Genomic DNA, 23,506 nt, shown 5'->3' with positions numbered 1-23,506 from the left:
TTAGTACAGAATTTGCAGCCCTCTTAGCATAGCTTGTACAGGTATTAGGCCATATTTTTCACAAATCACATATAGAAAGGACAGTCAGGTCACCATGAATGAAAAGATTTTTTGGGTAAATACCTACATAAAAAATGTCCCATTTTAAAAACTGGAAATGTACAGAGCATCCAAGCCTAATTCTGGGGACATGTGTTCAGACACGATGGCCCACTTGACAAGATCAGAGACAAGAAATTGCAGCAGATATTTTGCAATATTTGACAAACACAAGGCAGGATTTTTGTCAAGTCAAAAATTTAACAGTTCACAGCAAAATTTGGTGTATCTCTAATGGTTGTTAATGCTAGGAGTATTAATAATAATTTTTTTTACTAGAAAATTTATGTTCCCACAAGACTGATATTATTGTTTGTGAAAACATGGTTAAGGAACAATGATTGGAAACCAGTTCTGTCAGGGTATAAATGTTTTTACTATAATAGGCAATCAGGTGGCGGTGTTATGACAAGCAATAAAATAGTTATGAGACCTGTGATTATTACATGTTCAGTGATAACACCACTACTACAGAGTGTGTAACCATGACAATAAAGACAACCCTGGAAGATATAACAATTGTTGGAGTATACAAACCACCAAACTTAAATGCTGATAACCCAGAGGAATTCATACATATCTTACATGAAATACAACAGGGAAGAATAATAGTGGTTAGGGACTTACATTTACTAGAAACAGACTGGAATAACATTTATTCAACAGCATTAGTAAGGAAATTATTCACAATGTAAGTTCAGGACCAACAACTGCTTCAGACTGTAAAAAAAAAAAAAAAAATCTACCAGGGAACATAGCATACTAGGCATTGTTTGTGTTTCTAAAGAAATTATTTTAACGTCATGTCAAGTTTTACTGCCAATGATGTGCTGTGATCATGGGGTTATAAAGGTTGATTTGTTGCTACATAATTCTGCCAAACTGAAATCTAATCCAATGCACAGAAGACTAATTACAGATTGCATGGACGCAAAACAGTCACTTTGTAAAACTAACTGGAGTGATGCGTTCAGTGGAAAAACTGCAAAAGTAATGTGGAAAGTTTTGAAAGAAAAATTGTTTAAATGCAAAAGATCAAAAATGTTTAACATCAAGATCTAGGCATACTATGTCAGGGGAGTATATTTCCATAAGAACAAGATACCTGATTAAGGTGAGAAACAAAAATATAAGAAATGGAAAAGAGATCAAACTACAACTTTAAAAACTGAAATAAACAAGCTGGACAAACAAATTTAGCACAGTGTGAGATAATATAAAGAAAAATGTGTAGAAAATGTATATAAAGATATTGAGCATAATAGGAAACCATTTTATAGATACATAAGATACAATAATTAAAACTATAGATTAATTTAAAGACCTGGGTATATGGGTAGATCCTGCTTTGAGTTTTTGTAATCATACTAAGCAACTAGCTAATAATAGTTACAGCACTACAGGTTGTAAAAAAAAAATTTATAAAGTCTAGGAAATCAGAAATGATGAACTCATTGTTTATTAATTACATTAGGCCCAAACTTGGGCATGGAATAACAATATAGAAACCTTATAAGAAAACATGCATGAGTAAACTGGAAAGAGTACATCAGAAATATACCAAGGGCATCCGTGGATGTGAAAATTTAAGTTATGATGAAAGACTAAAATATCTGAACTTGTACAGTTTCTCACAATAGATATTTAAGATAAGATGTTATTCAGGTATATAGGGCATTTAGAGACAACTACCTCTGGGAATGTTTGGGGTTATCAAAAAGTAACAGAGAATCATCAGACAACCTATATAGAAGATTCTATAGGAATAAGAAGTGTACTAATTGGTTCTCTGAGAGAGCAGCTGATGCATGGAACAGCCTATCAAACTACATTAAAGCAAGCACTAGTTTACATATTTAAAGAACAGCCTGGACACTTATTACCCATGAATTACCACATAGGTGGCAGTACACTAAACACCGAAAGTGTGATAAGAGACTTAGGGACACAGGTGAACAGTGGTCTCACCTTCGATAACCACATTGCCACAACAGTCAGGAAATCCTTCTATGTGGCACACCTCATCACTAAGGGCTTTTCATCCAGAAAAAAGGAGGTCATTGTCCCACTGTACTCATCCCTCATTAGACCAATTATAGAATACAATGCCCCATTTGGTATGTACCTCTCAAGACATCTGCAACAACTGGAAAGGCCGCAGAAATACCTCACTAAAAGAATCACTGACTTAAAGCAGATGCCCTATGCTGACCGTCTAAAAAAACTCCACCTATACTCTGTCGCATATCGTCTACTCAGAGGCAATTTCTGCTTAACATACAAGGCCATGTCAAACCCAGAGCTGTTGGACATGCTACACTTAAAGAAATCCCAATCCCTCAGCGACTCACGCTTCAGAGATCTAAACCTTGTCATCACAATGAACAAAACATGCTGGAGGGATAGGTTCCTGACCCAGAGACTCCCCAGACTCTGGAATAGACTGCCCATACATGTCAAGCAGAGTGTCTCATTGGCCCTCTTCAAAGGGAACCTTGATGATTGGATGGGAGATAGGAAATTCAGCCCGGGGATCATGTCAGTCGCTCTGCTAGACAGGGGCCCACGGAAGTAAATAATGTGGGAAGAAATAGCTAGGGAATTGTTATGGCTAGGCTTGTATAGGCCCTAGGGCCAATAGCCTAGTACCAACCTATGAACCTATTATGGGAACAACTGTTTTGGTATATTGGCAGGCTAGAAGGGCATTAATGCCTGTGCTTGAAATATTTGTATATATGCATATATAACATAAAATAGGTTTCCCTTCAGCTGCTCAAAGCTTTCCTGCTTGAGTTTTGTTTTGCTCAAGCATTAATTATTTTGCATGCAGTTTGTTATTCCTATTTGCTCACTATTTTCTGTAGTCATTTGTTTTCCTTGTAATGGTCTGATGATTTTCCATCTTCAAGATTCCGCTCACTGAGAGACAAAAGTGAAACAGTTTTTCATTATTTATGCAGTTTAACTATTTTTTTTTATATCAACCCTTTGGTTAATGAAGTTCACTCCAGAAATGTAAATAGTTTCTTCCAATCATAGATAAAGAAAACCTTTGAATATTAACATGAACATTAACTTTAGAATGTTTCACATTTGTTTTAGTTTAAGCTTTTTTTACACAAACTGTCAATAGCGAATTCAACCACTTTGTCTGTATGTGACCATTAATTACTCATCATCTTTTTGAGGTACCTAATGGCCAAGTTAATTCTATCTGGTCCTTGTAATTCTTCTTGATTTTCCTGTGAAAAACAACCATAGTAGCCATTTTGCTTCGCACACTCTTAGTTTCCATCATAGACACTTCATCCAATATTACACACAGCTTCTGTAATGTAGGGGAATTTCCAATTTCCTTTCAAGTATTAGTTTCTGATTTAGAATAACCCTCAGAATTAACATAATAAGGTAAGGAGGTGTAGGAGTAAAGTCCCACTGTGCAAACACAGAAGGGTTATGTAGCATGTCATTATAATTAACAGAGCAATTTGTACAGGAAGACACCATAGAGAACTGCAAAATTGTTTCCTGCAAAAAACTCTGTCAGATCTTTTGCAGCAGAACAACAGTTTCTCAGATCTTCATTCTATGAACAGCTGAGCCAGAAAATATCTTGCTAGTGGTTTTTCACTCATTTTACTCTTAGAAACCTTATCCATACTTTCCATCTACCTAGGTATATTCCTTCTTTCAGAACAGAAATACTGGTGGCAAACATGCAACTTAATTGCAGTACTGTTGCCTGTGAAAACAAACAACTCTGCCCATACACCTCCTTTCCTCTAGAGGGCAGAAGATATGCATTCTTTTTCCATAACTTCAGCTATCACCAGCATACAGAGCACAGTTCATTGTCACACATACCCCTCAACCTGAAGACATTGAAAATAGGAACAAATATGAACATCCAGGTAAAAATCTGGACATTTAATTAACATACAATTTGAATACCAGATAGTGCAGATCTCTCCCCACTTCCCAGTAGAAATGAAGGATACTACACAGAAACGCATTTAAAAATCAGAGACTGACAAAAATTATGGAAAAATATAAGTACATTATTAAAGAGACAATATAAAATTTGTAGACTTTAACTATACGCCAAAATGCTACCATACAAGGTTATTTATTTTCGCTACAGAAAAAGGGAGTTGGAAGATATGTGTTGTATTTCTTCTAATTATTGTTCCCACTAGTATGTTGGTCATGTATATGGTTTTCTGTATACTACACAACTTCAAAAATCACATGGGATGAAGGGGACTCAAAGGAGTAAATCAGAAAAGGGGCAAACCTCCAAAAATAGAGCAAACTTAATCAGGCCTGAAAATAGGAATGTTCCTTCAAAACAGAGACAGTTGAGAGGTCATCACAGTCCAAATTATTGAGTCTCAGAATACCAAAACAGGAAGGCCATAAACTTTCTGTGGTTGACATTTCCCTGGATTATGACTGCCTAGGTCATGCATTGACTGAAATATGGATACAGAGAATATGGGGTTTAACTTTGTTTTCTACCTTTTCCCTCTTTTCCAAGTTTGAGTGACTTTGGAGTAGGCATATTTAGAGATCAGGGGTGTGGTGGCTTGCCCTCACATTCATGAGTATGGGGGGGCTTGCCCCCAGACAAAAAAAAGTTTTTGTGTGTTTTGCAACCTCAGGAATGGTGCAGTTTTGGGACTATGACCTCCCATGGTTTAATCTACAAGTATTAGCGGCAGTGGTTTCATTTATTAGTATTAGACAATGTGTGTAGGCATGGCAACATTTCAACTTTTGACACCTGTCTTTTGAAGAGTGACTACTGAGAGCTATTACTAATATACAAACATAATGGTTGGTTTATTTTAAGAGAAGCAGTAATTGCATTCTTGCTATCCCAGATTGGTTTTGCTAATTCTGCTCAGTAGGTGGCCAGTGTCAAACGTATTTGCTATAGCACATTTTGGGATACTACCCGTGACAGCAGTGCACATTTATTGTCTACTCTTAAAGCCAGTTGACTGTTCATATTATTTGGTGCCAGATGTCTAAATTTAATGCCCCATATTACATATAAATGGAGTGCAGTGGTGAGGACAATGACACTATTCCCTCTGCCTGTCACACTTACTACTTGTAAAATATAGTTTTCTTCAGTGTTACATATTTAAAATCTGTTTTTATTTTGCTTATGCACAAACTGACTGGAAATTACACTTCATAATCATGGGTATAATTCCCCAGATTTCAACTCAGTGATTCTGGAAATAACTCTTCCAAAATGCTACACATGGAAAGTAAAAGCTACCCTGACAATTGGCTCAGATGGATGCCCTCACTTACAACTATATGTCTTGAAAGAGATGCACACTGATTGAAATGATCACTGGGTGCCATGCAAAACACAATCATGTTACACAGATGTCTCAATGTATCAGGAATTTGGACAGGATTTGTGAATCAGGCTATCTGAGTGCACTACAGTGAACTGCCCATAAAAGAGGTTGTCCCCAGTACTGAAAGTTTAGTGGTGGAGTCTAATACACTAACTAGAGTGAAGCGGAAAATGCAGTGCCTGGCTAGCAAAGTATGTTTATGGGACACCCAATACAACCCTATTTTAATACAATGAATAAAACAAGAATAGTGTGTGGCTGAATGTGATTCACACACAGCAGTACCAGGCACTGAAATGCTGCTAAACACATTTAGACGTTCTCCAGAATGATTTAAAAAAAGATTATTTAGTGTGGATCCTGATATGTTTCTAAGCTGTTTGGGGGTTTTTTTTATTAAACGCTGTAGCTTCTTTACTATATACATACTTCTAAATTTCATTGCTCAAGAATTCTGTATAGTGCTAAAACTAATAGGGGATGAAGGCCTATAATTAGATACAATGTGAAATATTTGTATAATTCACTTAAAAAGTTAACAGAACAACAGGTTTTCCATCAGCAATCATTTTCTGAACAACAACAAATATGAAACATGAATGTCTGTCATTATTGACTGACTAATATTCAGGAATTTACCAGGAAATTTAAAATTTTATGAGGAAGAAGTTTTGTGTGTGTGTGTGTGTGTGTGTGTGTGTGTGTGTGTGTGTGTGTGTGTGTGTGTGTGTGTGTGTGTGTGTGTGCACGCGCAGGATTGCTAGGTTATGTGTAGCATATCTTTATGGTGGTTAAAGTGTATTATTGAAGACTGCAAGTGTATTAGGGTAAGTAGTGTTATGATGATTGCAAAAGAAAGTTTTGGTCTTAAAAGGAATATAAGCTATGTCATGTACTTCATGATAATGAGAGAAGTGTTTGTTGTAGTGTAAGATTGCTAGATTATGTGTAGTGTATGTTTAGGGTGGTTAATGTGTATTATTGAAGACTGCAAGTGTATTAGGGTAGAGGTCTTAAAACTGATGTAAGATGGGGAAGGTGTTGCTAGAGTAATGGCTAATTGTGACAGGTGAGCATGGGTTGGGAAGTATAAATTAAGGTATAGTGGGGGTGCTTGGGAATGGGGGTACAGTAGGAAGTGTAGTGCAGCCCATGCAGAGCAAGGGTGGAATGGAGTGGGTCCCACATACAGAGTATTGTATTCTCAAGAGAAACAATCAGTGGAGCTGCATTTAAAAGTAAGGTGAGCTTATTAAGGCAATATTATAGAGATTCATCTACCACAAGCAAAGTGTATTTTGCACCAATCTTTCTGATGGTAAAGAAAACAGCAGCACATTAAATTATGACAGCCAGTATATTGAGGTAAACTCTCTTAGTAAGCTTGATGTAAGTTGATTTAAGTTAAGAAACTGATTGTCCACAAGTATTTTCTTTAGGGTCTATAACATAAATGTATTTTTTGGTTTTTTAGACTTTCCACCTAGTATAAGGTGTTACTATTAGAAATATGGTACTTAAGCAATATGTTTTCCTTGTGTTTATTTGCAGGATATAATATTGTTAGTTAAGTAATTATTGGGTGAAATAAAAATAACATTGATTTACTTTTAGTGGGAGGGACTGGAGCCCTCATGCAGTGTGCACATTGTTAGATAACTAGATGCAATAAATAGAGAGTACAAGAGTAGCTTATGATTATGAGCTGAATAATAACCATACTTTAAATGTTATTTTCCACTGGGGGGATTCTTGGTTGTAGATGACTGGTCTCACCAAGTACATTGGCAAAGTTTTCAGGAAGTAGCACATCAGCACGAAGAAATGTCACACTGATAGTTGAGGGTCTAACAGCTGTTTTAATAATTATAAATTACTTGTTCAATATAAAATCACCATTTTGTCTGGCTGACATATAAATATAACTTTATGAAAACAAGTGTATGCAAAACAACTTTCATATTTTAACTTTCTTTGTAACTTTTTCAGTTCTTAAGATATGTACGTTTGTTTACAAGTAGGTTGCAAAACTGCATTGTCAGGGATTTAGTTCAGGCAAAAGTTATCCTGGCATGAAGTCTGAAGGTGAGAGGGAGTGTGAAATTCCACTAATGTTAGGCCTGAATGAGTTATGAAAATTCTTTAAATGACTTAACAGACGTTATCCTTTTTAGGTTAATAAAAATGTGCACCAAGTTACGGGAGATAAGTTGTCTGAACTAAATGAAAGAATACCATAGTGAATGTGTATTTGGCGGGGCTGGGGGTTGTACATGCGATGGGCAGATATTTTCACAGTCAAGTGCTTTTTTGGGGGTCAGTAAGAAGGCTTTCAGTGAATTTTTTGAAGGAATATTATGGAGGGGGTCAAAAGAATCCCATGATTTGGACTCCATGGCTGACAGGCAATGGGTAGGCTAGTTAAGTGTAGAATGTGAAATAATTAAGGGACAAATAAAGTTTTGCTGCATGTTCTTAGTGTTTTATTTTACATAGGCAGAGCAATGGTTATTAAAGTCTTGTCAAGTTACCAAAGATAATGACATCAATTGCCATTTATGTGAAGTAAAAATCATTGAGCAGCACTTCCAGTGAGTCTAAGAGTATGTCTTTTTTGCAAAGGCTGCACCCCCATGAGGGAGAACACACCTACAGACCTAAAATTAAATATATCAACTCCTTTGTAGTACAACTGTGAGAAAAAGTACAAACTGCCAAGTCTATTAGCACTGAAAGTGGTTTTGGCAATTTTATTCCACATTAAGTGGCACTCACTATAAGAACCGTCATACAGCTGTTAGGCAGATGCTCCTGCATACTTTATACACAGATGTTGCAAGTGCAGACCAAACTTGGAGATGAAATGGAAGCATATTTGCTTTCAGTACAGCACTACTATGGTGCTGTGTCTTGAGAAATGAACATATGATTATAGCTGCAATATTGCAATAAGCTCCTGCGAATACATTGACTTTACAGGTGTTTTCACATATACCCTACTTTCTTTTAGTTAGTCAGGTTTAATTACCGTGTCTTGCTTTTCAGTGGCTACTTAAAAGACAAACAGAGATGATCACACAGAACAGTATTCTCAGCAGATGAACTTTGTCTCCTGCTGTGACCTATCAATCACAGCAGCAAACACTTCAAATTTGCCACTTTGATATGTTTAGGGGAAGGGGAGATGAGTTTAAGGGCTACAGCTCAGACATAATAAAGGAATAAAAACTTGTCACTTTAGGAAGAAAAAGAAGAAGCAGGCACTGAGAATACTGCTCTATGTGATTACCCCAGTTTGTTTTTAAGTAGTCATTGAAAATTAAGAAATGGTAATTAAACCTGACTGACTAAAAGAAAGCAGGGTATACATGAAAACACATGCAAAGTCAATGCACTGGCAGGAGCTTAGGGGCTATGATCTAATATTTTAAAGCCAAACACTGCAAGTGTACCTACAGGTAGACTGAAAAATCCAGATACTGGATCCCATGAGGGCAAACTCTGGAATTACATTTAAAAATATAAAAAAAAAACTATATAGAGTCCAAAAGTGGTGTTAAAATGTAGGAAATATCAAGACATGATGAAATAAACATTTTTCTTTCAGTCTGTGAGTACAGTTCTCCTTTAAGCACCTAAAGTATCAACTCTCATTAGATATCACTACCATCTATTAGAAATCAATCAGATCTACGATAACAGTGGAAAGGAATTAACAGTCTGCAGATTTTTGTCAATGGTAATGTAAGAAAGCTAGAACTAGAGACAGTGAAGAAGAATATAAAGCAACAATAAATACGATAAAATGCACCAGCGCATTCATCATAGATATATTTATTTTACTTAGGCTTTATAGAGTTGTAAAAGACAAAAGGCTACTGTTTTATTTTAATTAAGAGATTTCTTACCACATGTGATGTGTCAACATTGTTAATGCCAAAGTACATCAGGAATCCATTTTTGAAGGCTATAAAGAAATAAATACCTGACTGTTGAATGGCATGGGTGGAATTTCAGGGTCTAACTGGAACAACTCCTCACACAAGAGTGCTTTCATGCAGAGAGCAAGGCTGTCAACATCCAGTGCCATGGGGCCTATCGAAGGTAAAACTGAAAGAAATCATCATGATACACAATCACATAAACATTATCAGGACAGTCAGGAAGAGCAAATTATTGCCATAAAAATTGGCATTAAGTTCACAAAACAAAATGGTATAACAAAACCATTCACAGTGAAAAACAGCCCAAAGAAACCATTTAAAAAGCATTATACAGTAAACTTTCTTTATTCTTCACCATACAGATAATTAAAGGAAGCTATGTTTCGTTTCAATCTAACAAGAAAAAATAAAGATACAGCTCATGCTTAAAGAAAAACTCCACCTTCTCCTACCGTTTAACTCAAACCTTAGGTTGTTTTTCTCCCTACATAGTAGCAATGTTTTGTGTAGGTACTGGAAACCTGTTTAAACTTCACAAAACACTAATTTCCTTGAATCAAAGGAAGTGAAAGTCTACTCACTTTCATTTATAGCTTAGCTTCTTACATTCTTTGCAGAGGAATTCATATCCACCTGCATGAGACACCACAGACAGAGGGAAACTTGTTGATTACCCTGTCATGTACTGCTGACAATATTAGAAGGGCAATTAATCCTTTCGTAAAAAAAAAAAAAAAAAAGACAAAAGAGCTGTAGAACTGTTTTCCACTGTTTTTACTGCAGATTGGAAGTAAACTTACATTGATTGATAGCTGGTTACTCAAGGGTTCAAAGGCAGATGTCACTTCTTCTGACAAACTTACATAAGTAGCATCACAGTATTGAAATCCTAAGCTTTAAATGTTGGTTGTTTATACTACTTCATATATTAGGAAGAATTAAATGTAGTATCAAAGATGTCTGTGATATTTAGAGAAAAGATGGAAAACATTTTTCTTGCAATTCATTTAAAGTATCAACACATTTACCATTTTCATGCCTCCCCCACCCACAGGACAGAACTGCCCAAATTAGGACTACTCTATAGGAAGTGAGACAGGTGGCAACCCTATCAGCTTGCCACACTTATAATATTTATAAGAAGGTTTTTTATTTTTTCTTGTGGCATCCTTCCAGAGGATGATGCATATCTGGTACACAGGTGCAAATAGGAAGAGACATCTTCCACTGACTTTTGAGTCAGTCTTTACACAGGTAGAGTGCATGAGCATTTTCTAATCTACAAAGGAAATGTAACCAATGATGGTAACCATGAAATACAGCTGAATTTACTTTAGCATGCATGTGTTATGAGCCTTTTCATTAAAAACATTAGAAAAAGTAAATCAGAAGTAATTTAACTATCTATATACTATACACATTGTGTGTAAGTATACGTGTGTGTGTGTGTGTGTGTGTGTGTGTGTGTGTGTGTGTGTGTGTGTGTGTGTGTGTGCGTGTGTGCACGCCCATGCACACACATGCATATAAAACTAGTGACACTTCACCTCCCCATCTGCACTTGGGTAACTTTTTTGTATAAAAAAAATCCTTTAAAGTATCTGTATTGTACAGTGCAACCACCAAAAGCGTCTTTATATTAATTTAGCATAAAAAAGTTAATTTTAATGTATGTGTATTGTATAGTGCAGTTAATTCATTGTTTTAAATATTGAGAAGTCTCTCTTATAAAGTTATAAATACGTTTGCTTTATTAGATGTTTTGTACATTTTCATAATATCTTTAGATATGTAACCATGGAGCTTTTCTTCATGGGCATTGTGATGATATAAGCTAGTGCCAACATAGCTAGCTAGAGTTTTGTAAAAAAATGATATCCCTTGAATATCAAACTGATGTGTACAAGATGCTTGTTTTACAAACGTATTGAAACTGTATGGCATTTGAATACCAAACTGACTTGTACAGATGCTTATGTTACAAATGTATTAAAACTGTATGGCATCTGAATATCAAAATGTATTTGTAAAGCTGCTAGTATTGAAAAATATTGCAACAGTAGGTCCTGCTGGACAGAAAGGAAATATACATGCAAGTGGTAACTGATGAAACATATATAGTGTAACCAAGAACACTGGAAGAGCAGAGGTTAACCAGCTAGCTTACTTTAAGAAAAATAAGGGAAATGTAAATGAGCTATTAAATCATTAAAATGACATCTCACTCTGATGAATAGGACTGGAGACAGTAGATCTGGAAGAAGCCATTGTTTATTTGCTTCAGTAAAAAGAGCAGAAGTGCTGTGATTGTTTCTTTGCCTTAGGCCTGCCATAAACATTATAAAAGCTCTAGATATGCATTTTTACATGTCTATGCTAAATTCCTTTCCTCTCTCATCTTCAAAAGGGTATAGGGTAGGAGCCTAGATGTGGTCATTCTGCCAGTACTGGAAACAACATTTTTTTTAGATATTACAGGCAGTAATCTCTGAGTATTGAATATTCTGTTTGGGACCCTCACTAGAAAGACTGCTCACTGCTCATTGTTCATCTTGCCTTGCCCAAGTAAGTTATTGGAGAACAATTATTTCTTTAGATCAGTCAAAAATGTATAGCAATATTAGTTTATTACCATTTTTCTATATTTGTCTGAGTCTGTCCATCAGTATTATTTTTAATACTTCATGTAATTTGAAGTCTGTGGTTTGCTGCAAACATATATTCAGTATTTTCATGTCCTTTTATTATTTATTATTAAATATATTTAAAACTTTTACTGTGTCTGGTCCTTTTAGAAATAATTTAACCTTTGAAAGTGCTTATATTTATTTGGTGGCACTGTGTGGACCACTCTTGAAGGCCTAGCAGTCTTGGTCAACTACTATCTTTTGTAGGAGTATTAATATCACACAGTATAATTGAACAACCTTGATTGTGGAGTGTCTGGTGACAGTGATAACTACCTTATACTCTGGGCAGAAGTGGGCACAGCAGGTAAATATGTGCCAGCACTTCCCAGGTGTGTGTTGTGTGAAACATCAAATCTCACAGTGTGTGTGCGCGCGTGTGTATGCATGTGTGTGTGTGTGTGTGTGTGTGTGTGTGTGTGTGTGTGTGTGTGTGTGTGTGTGTGTGTGTGTGTCAGCTACTTGGAGCACAAACACAAAGCATTGGTTGCACAGACAGGGTGCTGGAGGACTTGGCTTGGACATTCAGCTGAGAGCTTAACCCTATAGACATGCTAATGGGGAGCCTTATTGGGGTTCTGGAGAGAGAGACAGATGTAAAAAAATCCAGACCCCAGGCTGACAGTGTTCCCTGTGTGCTCTTAAGGGAATTTGTACTTGGTGCAGACAGCTGAATCTGGAAATATTGTGTGTATCCATTTGTGAACATCCCTCTCCAGTGTTAGTGGTGAGCATTCAGGCTCTTTGATTACTGGCCCAGTGTGGGAACATCACATACTGATGGCAGTGGTGGGATATTATTTGAAATGCTATAGCCTGTAAGCAGTTGTCACTAAATGTGTACTCTCCAGCAATCGCAAAGTAGACATTCAGAGTTTCATACCACAGTAGTTTTATTTTTTTACTTTTTGTTAGCTTAGTTTAGTCAAGAAAAGCAGGCAAGGATGTCAGCAGAGGATTATGGCTAGCTGACAAGAAACAGTTGCCAAGCCAAAGGACTGGTGCATGCCAACCTGACTAAAGGGGAAATGATTGCAGCCTTAATCACAGCTACAGCACAGACCAGCAAACAGGAAGACAACCAGTCTGGCACTGGGGATGTACAGCTCTCAGAAACAGGACAGTTCACCTTTTCCTCAGAGGACTTAAAAACCTGTCTGAAGTTAAAGTGACTTGAGCTGGAGGCCAAGCAGTTGGAATTAGAATCAGCAGAGTGTATGCAGCATTTGGAGACTGAAGAAGAAGAGAGACTGAGATGTTTGGAAGCTGAAGAAAATGAGAGGCAGAGGCAACATGAAAAGGAAATGCTGACTCTTCACCAGTGTCATGGAGGTAACAGTGCTCAGAAGCAATAAAGGTCAGTAAATGTCTTCCTCAGTACCAAGAAAGTGATAATTTTGACTCCAACTCACTGTAAAATGCTGTGCAGCTGTAATAAAGGAATGCCTAGCCATAGTATGGGCACTGTAGAAACATCAGCCTTATCTGTATGGAAGGAAATTCACTGTAGTTACAGACCACAATACCTTAACATGGCTACACAGAGCCAGCCAGCAAAATGCCAAGTTATTAAGGTGGAGGTTCGGATTGCAGGTATATGATATGACATGACAGTACAACACAGCAGTGGGGTGAGCAATGTCAATACAGCTGGTCTGTCATGACTGGGAATGGGGTAATATATTGCCAGATAGGCTTATTTCTCTCAAGCCACATTTCCCAAGGGTCACTTGAAAAACTAGCTTGAGTCTTCGATGGGGAGGGGGGATGAGATGACATGGGCTAGTGCCAGCATAGCTAGCTGGTGTTTTGTAAAGAATGATATCCTTTGAATATCAAACTGATGTGTACAAGATGCTTGTGTTACAATGTATTGGAACTGTATGGAATTTGAATATCAAACTAATATTTACAGATGCTTATGTTACAAATGTATTAGCTTTGTATGGCATTTGAATACCAAACTGACTTGTACAGATGCTTATGTTACAACTGTTTTAAATCTGCATAGCATTTCAATATCAAAATGCATTTGTAAAGTTGCTAGTACTGCAAAATGTATCAACAGTGGGTTCTGCTGGACAGAAAGAAAATATACACGCAGGTAGTAACTGATTAAATGTATATAATGTAACCAAGAACACTAGAAGAGCAGAGCTCAACCAGCTAGCTTACTTTAAGAAAAATAAGGGAAATGTAAATAAGCTGTTAAACCACTAAAATGGCATTCCACAGGGATGAACAGGACTGGAGATGGTAGGTTTGGAAGAAGCCATTGTTTATTCGTTTCAGTAAAAATAGAAGTGCTGTGATTGTTTCTTGGCCTTAGGCCTGCCATAAACATTAGAAAACCACTAGATATGCATTTTTACATGTCTATGCTGAATTTCTCTCTCAACTTCAAAAGGGGATAGTGTGGGAACCAAGAGTCATGTGACCAGATGAGGTCATTTAGCCACCCTGGAAATAATATTTTTTTTAGATATTACAGGGAGTAATCTCTAACTATTGAGTATTCTGTTTGGGAGCCTGACTAGAAAGGCTGCTCAAGTATTTCATCTTGCCTTGCCCAAGTAAGTTATTAGGGAACAGTAATTTCTTTAGTTCAGTCAGGAATATATATAGCAAGATTAGTTTTTTACTCTTTTTCAATATTTGTCTGAATATGTCCATCAGTATTATTTTTTTAATATTTCTCATGATTTGAACTCTGTGGTTTGCTACAAATATATATTCAGTATTTTTCATGTTCTTTTATTTATTATTAAATATATTTAAAACTTTTACTGTGGCTTGTCCTTTTAAAAGTATTTAACCTTTGAAAGTACTTATATTTATTTGGTGACACTGTGTGGGCCACTCCCGAAGGCCTAGCTGTCTTGGTCAACTACTACCATTTGTATTAATATTAATATTAAACAGTATAATTGGATACCTTTTGTTAAGGGACTTAGAGTAGCTGATTGTGGAGTGCCTTGGCAGTGACAACTACCTTATCCTCTGAGCAGAAGGGGCACAGCAGGTAAATCTGTGACAGCCTTTCCCAGGTGTGTGTGTGTGTGTGTGTGTGTGTGTGTGTGTGTGTGTGTGTGTGTGTGTGTGTGTGTGTGTGTGTGTGTGTGAAAATCAAACCTCACAGTGTGTGTGTATGTCAGCTACTTGGTGCAGGGACACAAAGCACTGGTTGCACAGACAGGGTGCTGGAGGACTTGGCTTGGACACTCAGCTAAGGACTTAACCCTGTAGCTGTGCTAGTGGGGAGCCTTATTGGGGCCCTGGAGGAAGACAGATGCAAAGAAATCCAGACCCTGGGCTGACTGTGTTCCCTGTTTGCTCTAAAGTGAAATTGTACCTGGTGCAGAGAGCTGCATCTGAAAATACTGTGTGTATCCATTTGCATTCCAAGTGAATGTCCCTCTCCAGTGTCAGTGGTGAGGGTTCAGGCTCCTTTATTACTGGCCCAGTGTGAGGACATCACAGGCATCAACTGAAATGGGGTTTTATTTTCCAATCAGACTTTTCCAGTAAAAAATGTAAATACTAATAAACAGTGGGACTGATGGGACTGAAGCTCCAAGTTCACATGTATGAAACTGGTCTGCTGTTTCTATTTCCATTTTAGTCTGAAATCCTATGCTACTGAAACAATAAATAGACTACTTTTAATTTTCAGTTCTATATCCACTGCACACATAATCCAGCACTGAGTACAGAGGCAGGGTATAGCTAAATTACCAAGAAAAGAGACAGTGAAACACTGACACAAAGAAAAGAAAGGCTCTATTTTTGATTAATCAGTTTACTAACCTTAGCATCCTTGATTGTTGCATTCAGGCATTACATATGAAAATACAGTAAGCGGTGCTGTGTAAGGAAAACAACTGACATATGAACTGAATGTGAAGACTAAAAGCACAACACAAAGAGCAGACAAGATGGGGCTGAAGTGCATGAAAGCCAGGTGTCAAGGTGATGCAGCAGTTTCTGTGCAAAACTGGGAAAAAACAATGGGAGAAAACAGGCTTGACAAAGTACACTACGATGCTTCTTAAAATATTCAGTGCATTAACAGCATATGATGCTTCCTAAGACTGTGCAGTTGGTGGAGAAAACAAATGATGAGCAGACATTCTTGAATATGTGCTGTGCCATTTTTACAATTGCACAAGGGAAAATGCACCCATTTGTGTAACATATTGTGAATGGATCGTTATTTGACAGCCACTTCTGCTTGCCTGATTGGCATTATCTGTGTTCATATTGGTCACCAAACATTTGTTTTCGAGTCTGAAAGTTCTGGAGTTTGCCAGGGGTACAGAGAGATATTACTAGGTCATAAGAAGACTGCCCTATTTTAGTAGCAGTAAGTATTCCTAGAGTAGCGATGCACATCATTTCACAAGAGATGATTAATTGGCAGACAATAAACTGGGGAACCATGCAAAGGGCAAAACATACACAGATGGCAAGCAAATGTAAAAGAGTGCATGAGCAAGGGAATATCATTGATATTGTAATTTTGTGCCGTCAACTGTACTGTAGGTATGTGCACTAAAAATGAAATTTGATGGAGAAGAAAAAGACACTGCGGAAAGGAAATATTTTGTACATTAAACACATCATCAATGCAATTGTGGCTGGGAAAAATACAGAAAAGATTAACATGCAGTGAAAAGCTATGAATTTCTTTGCACATTAACTGAACCCATAGCCATCATAGCTAGTAACAGACTGAAGAAGCATAACATAGAAACAGTACCATGATGTGATGTGTACTGAAACAAAGGAATAAAGAGTCAGGAGCATGGATTCATGCAATGTGGCTAAGCATGCAGTCCATGAAACCATAAGGGACTCTATCCCAAATTCCCAATTGCTGCAAAGCACTGCCTGGTTAAGTGACTTTCTCAATGTCATGCAATAGGAAAATGAAGAAGGAAAGATTCAAACCATGTACTCTTAGCACATTAGAAGCAAAACTTTAGTCCTCTGCACTTAACTGCCATACATACCACAAATTTAGTTAAAGGAACAGGAATGGGTTGCTGCAAGCCTCAGTTCACTGATGATTGTAATCATCAGGAGTGCAGTTTCTTGCAAAAGTACACAGAGTAATGTCTAAGTCTTACAGAGCCCAGACAATAAGTAGTGCTTGTGTCATTATCAAGGAGTTGGTTTTGCTTCCCTTACTAGCTAGATAGGTACTGACACAGACAACAGTGGGCTTTGCCATAAATTTAATTGTACCAAGACCAGCAAAATGTATCCAGTACAGAGGAGGATAAAATTAAACAAAATGGGTTGCAATATGTTTAAGAAATAATTACATGCTTAAATGATGGTCTCTGTGTGAAAATGGCAAATAGGTGTACAAACCTTCTCTTTGTTATGTTCACACTCTGACTTCTGCTTAATGCAAATAGTCATTTTACTTAAAAGTAACAGGGCTTTCATTCACACAATGTAGGAAAGGCGCAGTTGTTTTCTACATTGCATAAACAAAAACAACTGTTGTTGAAGACTTGAAGACCTTTCACTTCAGTTGAAGACCTTTTTTTGGGTCCTCAACTTTGTATGCGGAAGTGGGGCATATGAGGGCATTGACGAAGGCATCGGTTGACTTTGCTATAGCTATGTTTCAAGAAGCTCAGTATATCCTGGGTCCCTGTACTTATGAAAATGTTTAATTGTTTAATAAACAACAACAGATATCTAGAAACATGAAAGAGAGCATTCTGGTTTATAAATCAAAAAAGGAAATAAATATACATATAGCAAGCCCATGGGCCATCTGCTCTCTCAAACAATTTATTCAAGATTTGTGAAGCAGTCATTTTAAATAAGTACAAAATGTAGTTAGAGAAAACAACATTTTATACAAAACACAATTCAGGTTTAGAAGTTTGTTAACTACAGGATGCCTTGTATTCTTGCACCTTTGAGAAAACTATGTGGGACTGAGTACTTAACAGAATTTGTGCATTGTATCTCAGCTTTTGATCATGTTATGGAATCATTAATGTGGTTGAAAATGCTCAGATTGAACATTTCTCCAATGTCAGTCAAAACAACTGTCAAACTATATAGTAATAACTTGTATGCAAGTTAGGAAATCTGCTGCACAGATAGATCAGCTAACTTCAACTCCTTTCGGTTATGGCTTGAGGAGCCAGACCCAGGGTGTACTCTTACCCAAACAGTATCAGAGAGCTACTTTGTTTTACAGCCAAGTGAAGTCTGTTCCATAAGAGGAACTCTCTGGGAGAGATATCTATATCACTAGAGGGGCAGATTTATATTTTGTTGAAATTTAGACCTTTTGAGCAGGTGTTCAGGGTGTTATTTGTTTTGTGGATGTGTAGGAGGTCACACAGGACTGGATCTTTTGAGGCTCTGTAGAGTAGACAGAGAACTCTCTCAAAAATCTGTAGGAAAGAGAAATTGTGAGGTGATCAGTGCAGCTCAAGGAAGACATGCCAACAGCAACATTAGAAATCAAGGTGAAAGAATCGAGAATTTCACCTAAAACATGGACAAACAATCCTTGGGAAAAATGTTAACTCTTATTGAGACATTAAAAATTAACCCTAAATAATTAATGTGTAACTTTATACTTTATTAATTGAATATCATAAACTTTTGTTACTAATTTCATATATTTTATTAATTTTTTCCCTCTTTTGTTCAGGTCAATTGTACATAGTGTATATAAAGGTTTATAATACTTGTTTATTGATGATTGTATTGTTATACATTATATTATTTGGAAAATAAAATAGCGCAAAAGCGACAGCCCGAGACGTCGTGGTCTGGGCCTAAACAAGGTATGCAAAGGGAATGGAAATCCTTATGCGGTATTTGCTTCCCACAAGAAATACAACTGTTAACTTTGTCTGACATCGGTCTGAGGCAAGAAAAGTTTCCCCAGTGGGGTACTTAGCTTTAAAGAAGACTTCGGTTTCCAATTTTTCGTAAATTCAGGAGCTGGCCGACCGGCACTTGCGAACTGCTTCTGCTTCAGGCACCGCGCGGCAAAAAAGACTGAAGAAAATGGCGTCGGCTGTGTCTTATATACCCCTGTCGCACTGACGTCAGGAAAGAAAGCGACAACAACCGACGCCGGACCTAGACTTTAGAATTCGTCCGACCGAGGACCCGCCTGACGGCAGGAGAACCCATCTTTGATTACTGCAGCTGTATGCACGATGAATATCATGGATTTTACATACAGAAACAAAGTATTTGCGTAAATAGGGGTGGGTGGGAGTTAGAATGGAGCAGGATGGGAAAGGAGGGACACAGATTCCTGTTTAAAATTAAAAAAAAAAAATCATTCATTTTTTGCAGAACTCATGGGAAGCTGTGTTATTTTAACATCTGGTGATAGTGCATACCAGAGCTTAGGGCTAAGTACTGAAAAGAAAGCTATATTCAAGTGGGGCCTAGAGGATACCTTTATCAATTATTTTAAGGGCTTTGAAGTTAAGGAAATTAGAAAGTTAACAGCAGCAAAGCAGAGAACAACTGATTTTAACAACCTCCTCCACCACAGTATCATGGGCTCAGGAAATGCTTTTTCTTTATTGTTTAAATTTGCAAGGAGCTTATCTTCCACACAGTCTGCTACCTCTTTAATTACCCTCTTTCCATTGCATTTTCCTATTCCTCCTTTACTGTTTCCTTCTCTAAAAATAAGCCCCCCAACAATATTTAAGACTACAGCCCCATCTCACTGCCTTCTGCTTTTACCAAACAACTAGTAAAAAGTCATCTAGAAACAAACCTCTGAATATGTCACAAAATGCAGTAACCTAACAAATTCTCATCAAGGGTTAACACCATGGTGGCGGTACCCTAATCTCTCTATTAACTATTTTTGACGCAGTCCTCACTGTTGTAGACTATTTCCAATTTAAAGGTCTTGTTTACTGGTCTCACTTAATGTTATCAGTCACAATCTGCTGCTACCTTGTTTATTAAAAGCTTTTGGTCTTGTCAGTTACATTTCTTTTCTCAGCTGCCTTCATTTCTCTTCATTTGGACTTACAACCTTAAACTAGTTCCAGAGCTCCCTTGCTAACCAATTCTTTAGAGTTGAACTTAGCTGTGACTTCTCTCCTAAAGCTACAATTCTCTCTGGTATTTCTAAATAATCAGTTTTAGGCTGCCTTCTGTTCAGCCCCTTAAGTTGCATCCCACTAACACTGTTTTGTATGCAGATGATCTTATTTCTTTGGTGGGGGTCCTCAGGTGTTACTGATTACAATGGTGCATACCTTCTCCAAGACCCTGGACCCCCGCCAATTATCTACACAGTAAACAGCTCATTCTTAACAGAAGCAAAACAAAGACTATGGTGTCTGAAACTTATAATGGACTTAACGCCATCTCCATTCTATCTCCTTTCTAATCACACCATAAAAAACACACTAACCTAGTCTCCACCTTCAAATATTTTGGCCTCAATCTCTATTCATGCAATCAGTGATAACCCGTATAGATTACCTCAAGAATAAAATCAGCTGTGCTTTTTTTGCTGCTCTTAGCATTCCCCTTTCCTTAATCTCAAAGCCCGGGGGCTGATTGGCGAAGGTCTCTCTGTCTGTCATAGGTCTTCTGTCTGTCATATTAGAATAGCATGTCCAGCTTTGATTATTGCAAAGGCCAATCTTTATTACTAGCAGCAATAATAAATCATAAGCCAACCCTCTGGCATACAGTGATAAAACCATGACTATGATAAATATGACCTGCATTCAGTTAGTGATGTGGTTACTGCAGGAGCCATCTAAGAAGGGAGAGGCAAGATGGTATGCACTCTTCTTATCTTGCTAGGGAGGGAGTGACAGGATGTGTGCTCACCTAAAATTTCCACTGGAGATTACAGATGTGATGGGGGTTTATGTCTATAATGAGAGGGTTGGGCCACTTGGGGGGGGGGGGGGGAGGAGGAGCATGACTAATACAAACAGGTGGCAAATCCCATGCACTATCCCATTGCAAGCTTGCCCATTTGGGCATTTTCATCTGTTTGCATAGAAAATAATAGGGCATAAAACTTAAAAAAAAAAAAAAAAAAAAAAAAACATCTGATGGCTACCTGGAGGATGGACTTACCATTATTGTGCTTTCACTCTATAAAGGGAATGATTGACTAATATAAAGGCCATGACTCAGTAGTCAGAAGGTGCGGAGAAGATAAAATGTAAAAAAAAAAAGATCCAAATCATTCATATTCATGAGTGCATGAAGACTCCAGGTCTATTACTTTAGTACCTAGACAATAAGCATTCCCATGGGTAGAGGTCAGCTGCTCAAATGCAATGACATCAATGCCATTTTAGATAAAAAGAAATGTTCATAACAACACATGAAAAACATTTTCAAATATTTATAGGGATCTTTGCATTAAAACATTCCTATGCATGGGGCCCCTTACTTGCTATAATCAAATAAAAGGATGTTGTACCTTGGCATACAGATTTCTGCCTTTGCAGTGACCATCCTCAATGGATGTGCCTTCTGCCCAAATGTGAAATGGTATACTTAAACTTCAAACAAAAGTGTGAGTTCCATTGTATGGTGACATACTATTACCAAACCTCTGAAGTTCCGAATTTTTTCAGAATGTCCAGATTTTTGCTCTGTTCCTGCTACAGTTTATGTTTTTGTAGCAAATAATTGAGAATTTAAATCATTAAATAATGACAGATGTTGGAGTTTTAAACTTCACATCTTACAGAAAATGCATGCTAACACAAATCATGTTATTGTAGAAACTTTTTAAATTTATAACAGCAATATTTAAAACTTGTTCCTATTTCTGGACCTTTGCCATCCCTTATTTTAGGCTTTGTCCAGATTTCTTGTGCTAGGAGATTGAGGGGTATGGCTATTACAAATTCTCATCTTTGTTTTTATTACTAATTATCTGTATTGTGTTTCATACTCTCTGGACTGCTGTTTCCTAAAACTTACTGCAGTTTTTTCCTTAAATTAAAAAAAAATGAATCAGATTTGCCCTCAGCCAGTAAACAGACTACCAGTAATGTGGATTCAAACAAATCAAAGTCAAAATGAGTCAGCTAAGCATCCATGGCTACTCTCCACAGAAAATGTTACTAATATTATCAGCCGAGCACATGAATTTACATTCATCTTGAATGAAAGAAAGTTAATAAAAAAACAGAGACTTGTTATCCCAGAGCACAGAAGTCATGTAGAATTAATGATTTGCATGAACTGCATTCTTAAAAGGATGAAGATATCATCTTGTATATCCAACACCATTACTTTGGTAACCAAATAATTCAGATTTCAGAAGAGCAAATTAACTTCATTTTATTCTGTGAAAGGATAAATGTAATGAAAAATATAGCTAGCTTCATAATCTAGCACACCAGTAAATCTGTGGATATACATTCAGGGATCAACCAGACAAGAGAAGAAAAAACATAAAACACTTACCATAATTTATTCCAGGAATAATATCTGATGTTCCTTTTAAGCTGCAAAATAATAAAGAAATAATCAATTATATGCATCAGTGAATAAGGTATATGAAATTGCTGGCAATCTCACATTTTCTTGTTTACCTAAAAAAAACTTAACTGACTCTCAGGGATACCTAAAAAAAGTTAACTGACTCTCAGGGACTTCTTTTCCTTTCACTCCAAGAAATAGTCAGTATTTAGAAAAACAATGCAAATAGATTTTTTTAAATCATTAGTGCATGCAGAAAATAAAATGAAGACTGGTATGCTGTCTACATAATCCAGTGGGTTAGAACACACCTGGAAATGTTCTGTATACTGAAGAACACCAGCATTCATGATGGTGTTGCCATAAACAATGATGTGAAAATAAACATGTACTTGAAATGAAGATACAAAGATACTACCACTACTATCTTTAATTTTCTAAAGAAATGCTGACATAATCTGTAAGTACAGCTATGTTAAGCTTCTATTCTAATGAGATGCAACCTCGGTAAACAGGCAAATCACCCATAACCATAAGAGAGCTTTGGACTACCTGAGAATTGCCATTTTTCAATCTGCTAGTTAAAAAGTAGTGCAGAGATTTGGCTGCCTGATTTACTTTTCCATACACACGAGATAATGAATTTGCTGACCTTAGTGACCAGCTGACCTTATTATGTGACTACCCAGTCATTCACTGTGGATAAAAATATGTCAGACTGATGGCTGTCAGATCAGCATCAATACTTCCTCATCCTATTCTTATCTTCTGCTGAAGTGCAGTCTGTGGTTTTGGTAGTATGTACATTCAGAGGCCTGTTTATGTGTATTAGCTATCTAGAGGCCACTTCCAATGCTGTTATTCACTACCACAAAGAGGACTTTGTATGATGAAATCTTAGTGACTGATCTCG

The 23,506-nt window shown here is 37.0% G+C and overlaps 1 protein-coding gene across 2 annotated transcripts in view; it reads right to left on the bottom strand.

Moving 5' to 3' along the window:
• Positions 1 to 23,506, bottom strand: part of FAAH (fatty acid amide hydrolase) — an 811,281-nt gene that overhangs the window by 478,144 nt on the left and 309,631 nt on the right. For both annotated transcript variants that reach the window (XM_044085911.1, XM_044085912.1), the window contains exons 6-7: positions 22,579 to 22,619; positions 9,466 to 9,590 (exon numbers count right to left, since the gene is read on the bottom strand). In XM_044085911.1, coding sequence (XP_043941846.1) covers positions 9,466 to 9,590; positions 22,579 to 22,619 — 166 coding nt within the window. The remainder of the gene's footprint in view (positions 1 to 9,465; positions 9,591 to 22,578; positions 22,620 to 23,506) is intronic.

Source organism: Protopterus annectens, chromosome 10.part0 (genome assembly GCF_019279795.1).
Source record: "Protopterus annectens isolate FY-2018-M chromosome 10.part0, PAN1.0, whole genome shotgun sequence".
Lineage (NCBI taxonomy): Eukaryota > Metazoa > Chordata > Ceratodontiformes > Protopteridae > Protopterus > Protopterus annectens.
Note: the sequence above shows the minus strand (reverse complement) of the source record. Positions and strands in the feature narration are given on the sequence as shown.